General features: G+C 34.5%; 2 protein-coding genes across 5 annotated transcripts in view; one reads left to right on the forward strand and one right to left on the reverse strand.

Moving 5' to 3' along the window:
• Invadolysin (leishmanolysin-like peptidase, invadolysin) overlaps positions 1-14,736 on the reverse strand; it is a 50,138-nt gene that overhangs the window by 5,601 nt on the left and 29,801 nt on the right. The window contains exons 5-15 of one of the 4 annotated variants that reach the window (XM_085187441.1): positions 7,711-7,822; positions 4,326-4,440; positions 3,653-3,803; positions 2,829-2,966; positions 2,426-2,491; positions 2,018-2,141; positions 1,531-1,632; positions 955-1,142; positions 641-664; positions 292-318; positions 73-205 (exon numbers count right to left, since the gene is read on the reverse strand). In XM_085187441.1, coding sequence (XP_085043567.1) covers positions 73-205; positions 292-318; positions 641-664; positions 955-1,142; positions 1,531-1,632; positions 2,018-2,141; positions 2,426-2,491; positions 2,829-2,966; positions 3,653-3,803; positions 4,326-4,440; positions 7,711-7,822 — 1,180 coding nt within the window. Of the gene's footprint in view, positions 1-72; positions 206-291; positions 319-640; positions 665-948; positions 1,143-1,530; positions 1,633-2,017; positions 2,142-2,425; positions 2,492-2,828; positions 2,967-3,652; positions 3,804-4,325; positions 4,441-7,710; positions 7,823-14,736 lie in introns of all 4 variants that reach the window. The other 3 variants (XM_085187440.1, XM_085187444.1, XM_085187442.1) reach the window with 3 other exon arrangements.
• Positions 9,059-14,532, forward strand: LOC146538600 (uncharacterized). The gene is made up of 7 exons (XM_085187445.1): positions 9,059-9,202; positions 12,097-12,294; positions 12,577-12,741; positions 12,866-12,959; positions 13,306-13,536; positions 13,903-14,041; positions 14,281-14,532. The coding sequence occupies exons 2-7, from the start codon at positions 12,100-12,102 to the stop codon at positions 14,423-14,425; spliced, it is 969 nt and encodes a 322-aa protein (XP_085043571.1). The 5' UTR covers positions 9,059-9,202; positions 12,097-12,099; the 3' UTR covers positions 14,426-14,532.

Below are 14,736 nucleotides of genomic sequence, written 5' to 3' on the forward strand. Positions count from 1 at the left end.
ATTTCAAATACATCATTATTGCACCAAATGAGCGATTACTTTAATTAAAAGTCTCCATTTTCTCCAACCTACCTGATACTGTCTCGGCAGTATAGTATCATGGCGTACAAGATTACACAACACTACGGCAGTTCGATGCGGAGAACATTCCGTTCTTAAAGGATCTCCTTTTACTCTCTCGCAAAATGGCGCCGGATTCCTTCTTCTGTAAAATAATAGCATATTGGACTATCTGCTCTTTTCGTTTTTGCTTTTTTTTTTGAGTGGTTTTAGTAGTTTTGTGTAACTTACATGTCAATACTTGTTCCATTGGAGTTGCTTGTGCAAAAAGATTTTTTAGATTATTATTTTTCTATTTTATTAGTGAGTTTAATAATAAAAAAAGATAGCATTGAACAGTGGGTATTTGCTTAATGTGTATATTTTGTTACTAATTAATGGTGGCTAGCAACTTCGGCAAAAATTGACTTTTTAAAACTTGCTTTGTTACTTATATCTACCACCCATTATCATTTAAACCTGTAGGAAGTAAGATAAGGTAAGCTAGTAGTGTCGAAAAACTCTTTTCTAAAATAAAATATCGCGTTCACATTCAAACGTTGTGGAATTCCGATGTAAATAAGCCATATAAATAACTTACTCCATCGTTGAGTTATCCTCAGCGCTGCTTGTAAGAGATTATTTATTTATTACAGAAATTTTAGTTCGAGAAAATATTAAACATATTTTTTTATACTACATATATGTATTTGTCATATGTTCCAAATCTATAAGTAATGTGTGTAAATTGACATGCAAGTAGGCAAATGTTAACAAACAATAACGACATTTAATTATTTTACTATATTTCGGTACACAGGTTAACTTAAATAAAAAAGTATAGTTACAATATTATCAACTAATTTAAAAATACAAACTAAAAAAAAATAATCATGCAACGAAACAAACCTGTACCTCAAGTTCTGCGAGCCGAGCCACTGTTTGCAAGATGTCATTGCAAACTCACACCCCAACCCCTTACCCCAATGCAAGGGAGAAGCTTTATCATAGTCCGCCAAATACCACCCCGTATCTTCCATCATGGCGAACGTGATGCGACTGAATACGGAGTTTTGTGTGTGTGTGCCTGTCATGGCTTCGTTCTGAAATGCGGAAAAAAGTCAAAAATAGTTTTCAAAATATGTAATTCTATAAAAAAATATCATATTGTGTAATGCAATATTATAATAAAGAGTTCTAGTTTCCGAATTATGATATATTCATGCTACAAATTGAAGTATTTCACAAAAAAGTACTTATTGGGTCGTATTTCTGGGTCTAAAACTTTAATAGGTCTACCCAACTGTGCTGTTGTCCTACTTCAAGTCCATCTTACTACGACAACATTTTTATGCGATGTTTCGCATTTATTTATGTATTTTTTAGTAAATCAATACGACATATCAATTTGAAACACATGGAACGCAAATATTATTCATTCATAAATTATTTGTTTGTTGTCAATAATCTAATCTTTAATATACTACTTACTTCAAAAACTCGCTTCTCCCAATGTGTGAGTGCTGTACCGTCCCCACCTTGGTCTTCTAACTCAGCTCCTTCTAGTTTTGAACAGTTGAAGTGATCCCGAACCTGTATAAAGTTAACTAAAGTTAATTGAACAGGAAATAACTACTATAAAACTATTTTCTAAGATTTAACCACACATGTAGTTTTCAGTTATTTTTGCTGAACTAGTACTACCTGTAGATGCTAGCTGAAAAATTATATATTTCTATGTCAACCAGAAGTACCCCATTTTGCTAAACGGCCATATCTTCTTGTTAAGTAAATGTAGAAATACTATTTTTTCAGGAAATCAAGGGACTGTAGACTTGAATATATGGTTTGAAATTCAACTCGATATCTCCAAGCGTTCCTGTGATAAAGGCTTCTATAGTTTTTTTCTTACAAATAGGTGGTAGATAGGAAAACCGGGGTGGTAATAGCTAGTAAATAATAAATATTAAACTCTAACCTCCCTGACCACTCGCGGAGTAACAATCATGTGGAAAGTCCGCGATATATAACCTTGTCGGATCATCCAGTTGTTCCGCGTTATGTTCTTCACTACGCGATCGGACCATTTGTGGATTTGTAATCTGTGGACAGACGTTATATTGATTGTGGTTTTGTGAATGCTTTTTTATTTTTATGGAAAATGTTTATAGTAAATTACTTTTTTGATAACGTAAATATTGTTTTACGTTTTTTTATAATAATTCAATAGCTATTCCATGTGGAAATCGACATATCTGGCAAAAAGAAGCAGGGAGAAATAAATTGTTACGAATATCTTAAAAGAAAGAAAATAAATAGTTTCTATGTTTAAATGAATCATTTATTTTTTAATTTCATTTCTTATAACCATACTATACCTACTTACTCTTCGTCTAACGGTGGGTTCCCTGTATCAGGACGACGTTCAGTCAACGGTTCACCATTTTCATCTCTAAAATTTTATAAAAAAATTACGTTTAGGTCAATTATAAAAAGAAAGAATATATATAGGGAAAAAATAGAAAATAGACTGTCATATCTTTTTGGCGTAAGCTAAAAATCTGTTCAAGCAAACATAATGCCATAAATGATAACTGCGGGGAAACGAAAATATTAAATATTTCATTTCCTCGACGAAACCACGCCTGTCGTGTTTCGTGCCCCGGCCCCATGACTGGCCTCTTTCTTATACAGCTTCGGTGTATCCCGCTTACAGTAGTGTAGGCAGAAGAAACACAGTGTTAAGACACTACGTTCCCCACTTTCCCCTATTTTAGTTATTCAATTACCTGTAAAATCCAAACAAGGAGACACTAAAGCCCAATGCATGTAACATTTCATGTTTAACCGTCGATAGCACAGAAGGTAGATCTCGATATTTGGTAGAGAGCTCTCCGGGACAGAAATTCGCGTGGCCAGCTACTGGACTGGAAAGAAGAGAAGAAATTCCTTAACATTAACTGCTTCATGATGCACCCCGCATATAGCAGAGGGAATCTATTGTTGAGACGCTCTTCCCCATTCTTCTTTTAATTTTCGAGACATTTCGTGGCGAACAGCGAATCTCAACGGTGTGCTTTGTCTTGTTACCAGAACGACGAAATAAAAATAATCTACGACGGCCTCAATATCCGTCATTCGACATAAATTCGATACATTGTGTTGTGACTTCGTAAATATTTAATACTCACGCATACAAAATAATTAAATGTAATTCAAAGGTCATGGGTTCGATTCTTGATTAAACATTTATGTAGTAATACTACATATTCCTATAATTTTAATATATTATATCATACTTATTGCATTTAAAATTTATATTAACTTTATATAACTTATAAGCACTTGTTATAACTGAAATCCAATAATAGATCCGCACGGCAATCCTTGGATATCTCCGCACGGCAATCCTAGTGAGATATCCAAGGTGCAAATGTCAGGACATTCAAGCGATTTTCTTGGTGAAAAAAAATAAAAAATAAAATTATAATTATTATTTAAATTTAAATTATAATTAGTATTTGAACCGCAGTTAATATATAAGTACAGTGTCATTCATATTCTTAATTATTTTGCCATGTTTTTATATACAGCACCAGTCACTTTTGCTTACCGATCTAAAGCAGATTCCTGTTGGCAGTGGGAAGCATACGCTACTGTGAGACCGCGTCGACATCTATCTGTTTCTACCGCACTGACGTACAGAACAAAATCAGTATTCTCCACACCTATGAATTGTTCTTCTTCATCTTCTTCACCTTTTTCTGTAAAAAAGGAGTGTATATTTTAATAGAACAGCTCAAGTGCGAGTTGGTGCGAGGAAGGTGTAGTAAAAGGGTCCGAGCAGTGATTTGCGGCGGTTCTGAAGCATTAGCTCTAAGCTCGCCAGTGTTACACAATAATTTATGCTTTTTATTTTGAATAAAATTATCTTTCTGTTTTTTAACTTTATGCTGCATCTTGCATATAGCAGAATAGGCAGAAGGAACCTGTGAACCTAATGTTAAGAGACTCTGTTCCCATTGAGACACTTTGACATTGTGTGTTGACTAGCGGAGCTCAACCCGCGCTTTGCCTCGATACGAGAGCTAGAAAATAAAAAATATTAATTATTTTATTTCTTCGAGTGGGAATAGAACCCACAACTTGTCTCAACTTTCGCCCCTGCGCCACGACTAGCCACTGATAATATTACCTGACTTGAATTTAAACTTTAGACTGACTCCACTCAATCGACTTTTTAATAAAAGTTCATTATTGTTTCTAAGTATCAAACAAAACCTTACCCATAGCCTCACTACCGTAGTTTAGTGCATTAGCAGAGACATCACTCTCTATCTTAGATTTCTCTCGTATCAACTCTCTGCAATTGTGGCCAGTACTGTTGCATACGTAACAAGGCTGAAAATAACAAGAAAAGGATGAAAATACAGTAGAAACTCAATTATCCGATATAAGGATTCGCTATTATCCGGACTAACAACCCCGACCATTTATTTATTAAATATATACGTATATATGTATAAGTGTATACATTGTACGTTGCAAAAAGTATCTCTTAATTATTTCTAAATAAACATTACGTATGACATAAGCACAAAACCCATTCGATTATCCGCATTATCTATTTGTGTAAAGCCAAGCATTAGTCCGGTTAATCGAGTTTTTTTATAATTTATGATGTAATAAACTCTATATTTAACTGCGGGTAGAATGGAAATTGCATTTAGTATTTCATAAGAATTGCACCATATAAACAAATCTCAATATAAAGATTAAATTTTTCATATTCAATACATCGTAAAGAAAAGCTATAAAAAAGTATATTCTTAATGTGATTGTATTTTTTATATTACTAAAATATATCGTTTATTTATTTATAATACAATGTGTTATTACTTATATTTCATAGGTAGGTATGAAAATTTTACCATATTAATATTTATAAAGAAGTTCAGCATTATAAAAAAAATATAGTATTTTTTTAAGTCTAGTATTTTTTTATAAAGCTATCGTGACGCAGCGGCCCAAGGGTGTGACTGTAACGGAACGGTTGTGGGTTCGATCCCCACTCGAGGAAGTGAAATCCACTCAACATACAATGCCTCCGAAATTCGGCAGAAAGTGGGGAACGGAGTGTTTTAACACAAGGTTCCCTATGCCTCAACAATGACAAAAATGCTTTCTTTAAGTTAAATAAATTTGAGGAAATATTAAAAAAAAATAGCTAGAGCTTTCCTGTAAAACTACCTCGAATTTTATTAAAATTTCCATAGTTGCCAAATACTATTAACTACGACATCGACATGACAGTGTACTAACGATAGAACAGAACCGTACGATCCCAATTAAAACATGGGTGCCAATTCACTGCGAGCTCTGACGCCTCTGACACGATTGTAATTTACACGTGCATATTTTTTATATGGTCCCATATCTCATATAGCAGTATAGCAAGGTAGGCAGAGAAAATCTAACGTAAAGATACGCACCAGCCAATTTTTGCGTGTAGAGTGGAAGAACTCAACGCCGCGCTTTGCCTCGACACCAGAGCAGGGAAATAAAAAAATCATTCCCCCGCTCACAACCATAGTTTACTATAAGTCAGACTGCTGCGCCATGACGGCCACAACAATCCTATCAATATTAATCCAATTTTCCTATTTTTTTATATAAAAAAGAGATCTTTCAATTTTAATCGGATCAATTTACTTCCAGGACTGACACTAACAATGCACCTCTTCAGAGTCAACTCATTTGTCTTACTGACAGCTAAGTTTGAGGACTTAAAAAAGATCGCTAAAAATTTTGTCGACGATGCATTATTTAAACAACTAGCTGAATTCATATACAAATTGAATGAAAATAAGGTGGTGGATATCTTTGATGATGAGTTAAAGGAAAAACAGACCAAGCGTGGTTCAGAATTAGTTAAGGATAAAAGTGAATCAGATGTGTCTCTGTCAAGCGAAAACATGAAATATAAACCCAGTAATTTAAAAAATAATGTTAAAACAAGATTTGAATCCAAATCCAGACATATAAAACCAAACGACATTATGGAAAGAGAAAATAAAAATAAAAAAAAAACTATAGATTATAAATATCTTAATGATGGTTTAACCATAGATAATGTAGAAAGCGATGAGTCAAGTATAGATACAGAAAAAAGTAAGAAAACTAAAACAAAAGGAAGAACAATAAGTGATAGAACTTTTAGAATAAGTACAGTGACTAACGCTAAGGAGCGCAATGAATTTGATCAATATGATAATTTTAAATATAAGTATCAATGGAGGGATTTTCTTAGGAGTAGGTACATACAGACATAATTAGTAGTATGATTATATAATATTAAATATATTTTTTAACAAACGAAAAAAACGAAGGAGTTTGTCAATTCGTCGCACATATATGTATATTCATTCATTAGATAAGGTATTTATACCCCAGAGGTCCCATAGTCATTTTATGGCCGTTTAGTGGCAAAAAATCAACAAGCAACAAAATTTTACTACAATTTTATTTTAGCCCAATGAGTTAATAAAAATAATTAATTTTTAAACTTCACGCTGTGACCTGCATATAGCTGGGCAAGCAGAGGTTGAACATAGTGTTAAGACACTCCGTTACTCACTGTAAATGAATGGTAGAACTCAATGACACGTTATGTCTTATTACCAGAGATCACAAAAAAATTTACATAAATTATAAAACAATCTATCTATAAACCTAAATATATCTATCAATAACCGAAATATATCTATCTATTATCTGTGAAAATTTAAAGTACGGTTCGGTTCTTTAAATCTGGCGTTCCGAGCAAAATTTAAAGTATCTCGATGATCTCGAACTGTCACGATTCGTGACATATAAGCCTGGTGACATACGCATAGAATGACAGATAGGGAAGTCTAAGTAATAGGGTCTATTTTTCCTTTGGGTACGGAACCCTAGAGAGAATAATAAAAGGAATGTTATAATAAAGTTTTGCAATATATCAGCTTACAACTACAGGTTGTTGTCGGGCAGTAATAAAAAGTTATATATAGGTGTTCACTTAGGTCAATGATCAGATCTAATAGGTCACCTAGTTCACGCAAAAGCCTAGCAAATATATTCCAAGTCACTTTAATTAACCTACTTTTATTGGTCCTTAGAGAAATATCTACATAAATTTAAACAAAAAATAAAAAACTGTTGTTTGTCACGAAATATATTCATTAATTAAGTATCTACTATTTTTTATATATAAAATATATATATACATATATGAAGCAAGAGTGGGAGGTATAAGAAGCAGGGGTAGATCTCGGTTGACCTATGAAAGCACAGTATCGACAATACCGGAGGAAGGTCACGTAAAAAGTTTGAGAACCCCCAGGAGGGCTCTGTTGCCTTTGGCAATCTCGCTAGGAATAAAGCGGGAAGATAAAAAAAATCACGTAGTACACGACTTTTTCTACAATAAAGAGAGAGAGAGAACTACGCATTAAAACCACCGTTCCGTTCTCCATTTCCTGATTATATTTTGAGAGCATGTTAAAAGCGTAACGGGGTGTTAACACCACGTTATATTTTTAAATAAAGCTTAACGAGAACATATGGCTTATTTGTCATATCGTTTGGACGGTAATCAAGAGGTGCGGGTTCCCGCTATGTTATACTTACATTCAAATGATATTCCGGCACCCTAACTTCCCCGCACATGGTCTCAACACTACAGGTGTCTATGCAGTGAGACCTGCCACCGCGTATAAACACTTGTCTGGTTGGACATTTTCTGTAACAAATGAACATACATACATTTTAAACAAATGTGTCTTAACAAAAAGTACAAAACACATGACAGTGCTATTTAATAATAATAAATTATTATTAAAGTAGACGAGGCGCAGAGATTCGACGCGAGCGTCTGTTTGTGGATGTCACAGATGTGGGTTTGATTCCCACTCTGTAGACAAAAGCGTGTAAAACCAAAGTTTGGCATTGAGTTCTGGTACTCATGGTTCTCATGGTTGTACCTCTTTGCCAGACACCTGCAACCCTCCCGGTTGCCAGGTGGGCCACCCTCATTGCCTACCCAACACCCCAAAAAAGTGTGTCCACCTCCAATTTTCATTTTCAAATTTTCATTTTCTTATTTTAAAGTGAAAAAATGTTGAACACAGGTAAAATAATACAAGTGATTTTTTTTTATTTTTTATTTCGAGCATTTAACGTCAATTCTATTACGATAGATATTATCGCTTCCAGGCCTACCTTCTGCAAAGTATATCTATAGACGCCCATGCTATGTTCTCTGGTCCCCTAAAATGTAAAATACGTATGTAGAAAAAAACGATGAAGTCTGACTGTAAACGTTGACGTGGGTTCGATTCCCACTCGGGGCAATCGGTTATTTTTACTTACTTCAAGGTAACAGGACAAAGCTTGGCATTCCGTTAAGAACCTGATATACATATACGTGAAACTATAAAAAAAAACATACGAATAAAACTTACACGTAACCGCAGTTCCATCGTAAATCTGGCGTCCACTAAATTTCCCGTGGGAGTGCTCTTTTTACTACTTGCCATAAAGTTTTATATAAATACAATATTTGTCTTTTTGTAGCATAATAGAGATATTTCTATACTTAATATTTTAAAGAATTTGTTTGGTTGAGTGCTCTAATCTCAGGAAGATATGGTTTAAATTGATCCTTTTGTATTCGATAGTCCAATTAGACAATCAATGCGTAGAGGCAAAAGCGTGCGTCTGTAAACCCACAGGTCGTGGGTTCGAATCCCATTCGGAGAAATGAAATACCTAATTCCCTCCATAATTCGGTGGAAACTAGTGACCAGAAGTTACTTAATAGGAAGGATTATCTTAGCACTAAGCTCCTTCCACATACCCAGCTATGAGCTGAACACAGCGTGAAGCTAACAAAAAGGATGACCAAGTATTTTTTCTTTAAAAAAAAATATACACAACAAATAAGTGTATATTATCGCTAACGTGATAACAGCAATTGTTATCACTGATAAGTTATCATACGTGGCGTTCAGACACAGAAATCATATAACCATATGAAGATATGCTAAAATGTAGTATCCTTTAAAAGAAAGTGGTTTTGTGTATTATTTTTTGTTATCGGAAACGGATTTTAAAAGTACCGGTACGTATTCTTTTTATTTTTACTACTTCATCCCGCATGTAACAGAGCTACGTAGAGCTCGCAAGAATAAAAAGCTTTAAAAAAATAAATAAATTTCCACGAATAACGAGCAGAAAAAGTTGAAAAGAACTCGTTCCGTTTCGCTTCGCTTTAAGAAGCGGAGAGAAGTAATTACAAAATACAAAATTATTTGTATGTGGAAATGTAAACTTATTTTATTTAAAAGTGTCTACTCATTTCTCTTTGGTGACGGAACGTAGGCCTTTTAAGTGTTATAAATACCTAATATATAAAAATATATATTTGGAAATCGTATATATATTTTATATTTTATATCGGAAGAGGATTTTATTAGAACGTTAGTCGTGGCAGGGGCTCAAGCGTGCGACTATAGAAGGGACAGGTTGTGGGCTCGATTCTCTCGAGAAAATTAAATATTTAATATTTTTATTTCCAGAACTGGGTATTAAATAGTAAATATTCTTTTCTTGCTCCAATAAGAAAGCATGAAAGCGCAACGTAGAGATCGGCCACCAAAGACATAACGTTTCGAAAATTGAGCATAAATGGAGAACGAGGTCTGGTTACCCTCTACATATACTGCCATGCGGGAAAGAGCGTGAACCCGCGTACTGTAACTTCAGTGACATTATTATATTAAGATCATAACTTCAGTAACAAGGGCAGGCAGAGGGAACCCGGGAACTTAGAATTGGCTCTCCTTTCCAAATTAAGACACATATATTCCCCACTTAAAAACTATGACTAAAATATAAAATATTTCTTTCCCTTGAGAAAATCGAGCCCACAACCTGTCGTGTTAACAGCTGAACGCTTAACCACTGCGCCGTAACGACATCACGTTTACATTATCAAAAATAACACAAGATCTGTACAATAATGATATTTATGTGTATCATAAATATTTTCATAGTCTTATCAATAATTCCGATACACTATCAAATGTTCCTAGAATAGGTCTGCCTGGCAAATATCTTGTAGTGCATTAACCTTATTACACGTTCAGTTAGAGGTACTGGGTTCCAATCTATAATTCTATATTTCATCATACTAATATTATAAATATGAATGGAAGTTTGTATATTATTCTATAGGCTGTATTATATTACGTGAATCTTTTAACGGGATGAGGGATTTAAACCTGCGCTTCTTGGAAGCCTGCACGCTCTGACCATAAAGCAACTTATTCAGATGTGTCATGTGTCATACATAATACTTATTTACCACGTAGACGAAGTCGCGGGAAAATACTAAAAAACGTTTTAATATGTATTATATCAAATGTATGTTGTTTATCTTTTAAGTCTCTACATCGTATTTGAAGGATTTTCTTTGAATCGTGAGTTCAAACGTGATTATCTAGGATTGCGGGATCACAGGTAGGCACTAAACATACGTTACGTCTGAATATTATTTTCCTTTGAACAAATATACCTATTTAATATAAAACAAATCTAATATATAAAAATGTTGTTTAGTAGATATCGGAGGGAATAAAAAAAAACGGACAATCACAGGATTTTTAAAGGATTTAACCATATTTTGCAGATTCTTTTCTGAATTAGCACTGCCTGCCAAATTTCACAATTCTAGGTCAACCGAAAGTACCCTATTCATTTTTCCTTAAGTTACGGAACCTAAAAATACGTAACTAGAAACGTTAAAATCCCGGGTGAAGACTAGTTTAGATATAAATATGGACACGCACCTAATCAAAAGATCCGTTTAAAATATATAAAAGAACATACGTAGGTGGCGCCCGTCTCTTCTTTACTAAAGTTGTCAATATGATATTTTTCATATAAATTGGGTTGTTTCTAAGGCGCCATTGTGAAGATTTAAGTCTTAATAAAGAAAATAGTGTAGGAGGGTAGGTTCCTAGGGGAAATTGCCTATATTCTGGATGTACTAAATCATTTTCTGACCGCACAGCCTCTGACCGCCAGCACATGGTTTGTCTTTATAAATTCAATTGCCAGCACAACTTCGGGCTCGAAGCAAACCTTTTTTTTTTGTATGGCAAAATGACAATAACAAAATATAAAAAATAATAGACACTTATATTAACCGTTTATATAAATATTACTTTCTTTAAGTATTAAAGAAACCGAAGAATTAGGCCGTATTATTGGTTCTAAAGAACCTACAACTGTCGTACTTACAACCAAAAACTGTAAAAAATTAAGAAATAATTGAAGTCATTAAATATGTCTTCATATTTTTTTGCTTCTTGCAATATCCCGTATAGCAGGATAGGCAGTAGGAACCTGGGAACCTAGTCTTTAAACATTCCGTTCTGTCTTCAGTCAGTCGTCAGTTGTTACAAAGTTACAAGTGTGCACCTATGCTACGACTGGCTTTAATAAAATAACTTTAAAAAGGATTTTTAAAGTTAATTCAGCAACGTTTTCCACTGAGTTACCTGTAATTTAATATTTTACTTTATTAAACGTACAACTACGTAAGTATACGTGACGCCGCTAAGCCACTGTCAAACATTGATAAACAAATACGGCAGTGATAAGAGACTCGAGAGCGAATGATATTTACAAATTATATACTTTAAACGGAAATTGTAAAAAATCTTTAGATTGTTTCGTTGGAGATCTGATCTTGGACTGTGTGAGGGATTTTTGTGTGAATTAACGGTTAGTGCCAGATGTAATTGGATTCCTGGTCCAGGTAAAAAGAAAAATTCGCAGCGTTTAGTTCTGTCATTCAAGTTTTAAGAAAATTGAGTGAGTGGGACGGAAATGGAGTGTTTCGACACTAAGTTCCCTCTTTCTACCCTGATATATCCAGGATAAAGCGTTAATCTAAAAATATTTCATAAAAATATTTAATTCTTTAAATAAACACCCTCTAAATTACAGGTGATGACGAGCTCAGCGCTACCAAGTCAGGGCCAAAAATATCAGGGCTACCCCTACGTGAACCCGATAGCGATAGATGCCCCCACCTTAGATGCTGCGACAGCTTCAAGATGGGCCAATTTACCGAGAAGACAGCTCGTGCCCGAGAAAAGAGCGTCTTCAAATCCTGTAGTTTATATAGATGTACCTGGAAACTCTGTAAGTATTTTTTTTTGTTTAACACTGTATATCCCGCACATAGCAGGATGGACAGAAGGTACCTAAGCACTTGTGTTAAAACACTCAGTTCCCATTAAGGCGAACTGTCTTTCCTCACTTTCTGACGAATTCTGGAAGCATCGCATGTTGAATGGTGGAAGTCAACGCCACGCTTTGCCTCCTGGACAGGGTTAGGAAATGACAACAATAAATATTTCACTTCCCCAAGTGCGCCACGACTGTGTTTCTGATGTAGAACAAGCTTTTTATTTAATTTAACAGGCAAGCAGCACAACAGAAGAGCAAAGAAGGCCCAGCGCAAGTATCAAACCTGAACTTGACGATACTCCTGCCATATACATAGATCTACCTGAATCTGGAACAATACCAAACCGACAGGATGTGGACGCGAGGAGAGGGGAGGGTGGTCAAAGAGATTTTGTCCAAGTAAATATATGCATATACAAAATTGCAAATATTATGAGATATAATAAAAGATATGTGACACTAAACTAAAACATATATTCTCTTTGATTCACATCTTATAAATATTTCCTATAATACATTTCAGGAGACAATATTCTACGACCCGTTTGAGGATAGGCGGATAAATATGGAACAAAACCGCCAGTCGTCTCAACCGGGTTCGTCAAGCGCGAGTGCAGGTCCGATGAAAATGATTAAACTTCATTTTTGATAAACTTATTATTGATTTAATGAGATTTCTATTTAAAATTCTTAGGCTTTTCACCTTTTTTTCACGGTAAATCGCAGATTTTTACGTTTGAAAGTTTACGAGCATAAGGTTCGTATTTCGAGTAAGTTCGCTAATAATTAATTCTTTTTAAACTGTCACGTTTTAGGTACTAAAGTCATTAAGAAAAGTGTATCCTCCCTATTTAAATAAACCATTTGTAATACTGAATGAATGGTATTCCATTTTATATCTAACCTGAAAAAACAAATAAACTATTCCTAAAAACTATCATCATCAGTACTTCTTCTTTACAGAACCTCCAATATCATCATCAACTCAAGGTTTCACATCAAAAGAAACATACATTTATGGATCTCAGCGGCCAGTTCCCTCACCACCCCCACTGATGGGTGACTTCCCGGAGCCGCCACCAGCCTATACAGAAATAGCTCCACCTGTGAACCAGGTTCATGTGTCTAACTCAGGGTCTAATAATGCTGCCGTGGCATCACCAGAACCTCCCAGGACGGAAGTTATAGTTACAAGTAAGATATTGATTTCTAAATATTTAAATTACTTTGATTTTTATAAATTAAGACACTTCCGTTCCCCCCCTCCCGTAGAATTCTGAAGATATTGCACATTGCGTAGCGGAACTCAAGCAGCGCTTTATCTAGTTACCGGAGCAAGTAAATGAAAATATTAAAATTTTAATTTCCTCGAGTGGGAATTGAACTCACAACCATTCTCGTATATAATCACAAAAAGACCCTTGTCTCAAAAGGACCACCCAACGCAAAAACATTTTTTCAATTCAAACCAGTAGTCGCTGTGGTTAACGCGTTCAGCCAAACAAACTCTTCAGCTTTATAATATTAGTAGGTATATATGATAACTTTAATTTTCCACAGATCCACAATACCCTATAGGCGTTGCAAGATCAGGTAGGAAGTTAGTGTCCTGTCAGTACTGTCGAGTCCAAGTGCATACGCTCGCTGTCAGAGCGAATGGTATCCTCACACACGTTCTAGCTTGTATATTTTTGATATTGTAAGTATTTCTGTATTGAACTTTTGTACTCTTATACTTTTATAAATATAATTACGGTACAGAGGGAACCTAGGAACCTAGTGTTAAGACATTCAGTTGTTCCGTTCCGTTTCTCACTTTCCACAGAATTCTAGATACGATAATAATACGGTGCGTCTAAGCACTAGGTTCCCTCTTTAAATGAAGCAATATGTAGGATACACAAATGTCTACATAAAAAAAATGAATTTTATTTTCAGCTTCGCCCCGTTAACAATCGTCATATACTGCACGGACTATTTCAAATATGTCAACCATTACTGCCCCAACTGTAACAAATTGATAGGATACGAGGTACCCATGATGTGCCAAGAAATGACTTACAGCAAGACTTTTGGTGGATAAAAATCCAGATGGGGGCCAATTCTGGTTCACAGTTACAAGTCAACCTAATAAAAGCGTATTAAAAATACAAAATATACATAGTCAAACAGAGAACGAAGAAACTTTATATGTAAATAAATATATGTAACGTAAAATATAAATTCATAATTAAAGAAGTGACGCGTCCATACAAACATACTCGTCATCTTTATAATATTAGTTTCTATAATATATTAATATTATAAAAATGAAGAGTTTGTTTGTATAGATTTATATGTATATATGATATAAAATATTAATTATATATGTAAGGGGTTTATTATATTTCAAAA

The sequence above is a fragment of the Heliconius melpomene genome, chromosome 6 (genome assembly GCF_056956725.1).
Source record: "Heliconius melpomene rosina isolate 202511_hmr_F chromosome 6, ASM5695672v1, whole genome shotgun sequence".
NCBI classification, from domain to species: domain Eukaryota; kingdom Metazoa; phylum Arthropoda; class Insecta; order Lepidoptera; family Nymphalidae; genus Heliconius; species Heliconius melpomene.

Coding starts and splice junctions, on each gene's coding strand:
- LOC146538600 (XM_085187445.1), top strand. CDS start 12,100: ATGACGAGCTCAGCGCTACCAAGTCAGGGCCAAAAATATCAGGGCTAC. Junction 13,537..13,902: donor GACGGAAGTTATAGTTACAA/GTAAGATATTGA, acceptor AATTTTCCACAG/ATCCACAATACCCTATAGGC. Junction 14,042..14,280: donor GCTTGTATATTTTTGATATT/GTAAGTATTTCT, acceptor TTTTATTTTCAG/CTTCGCCCCGTTAACAATCG.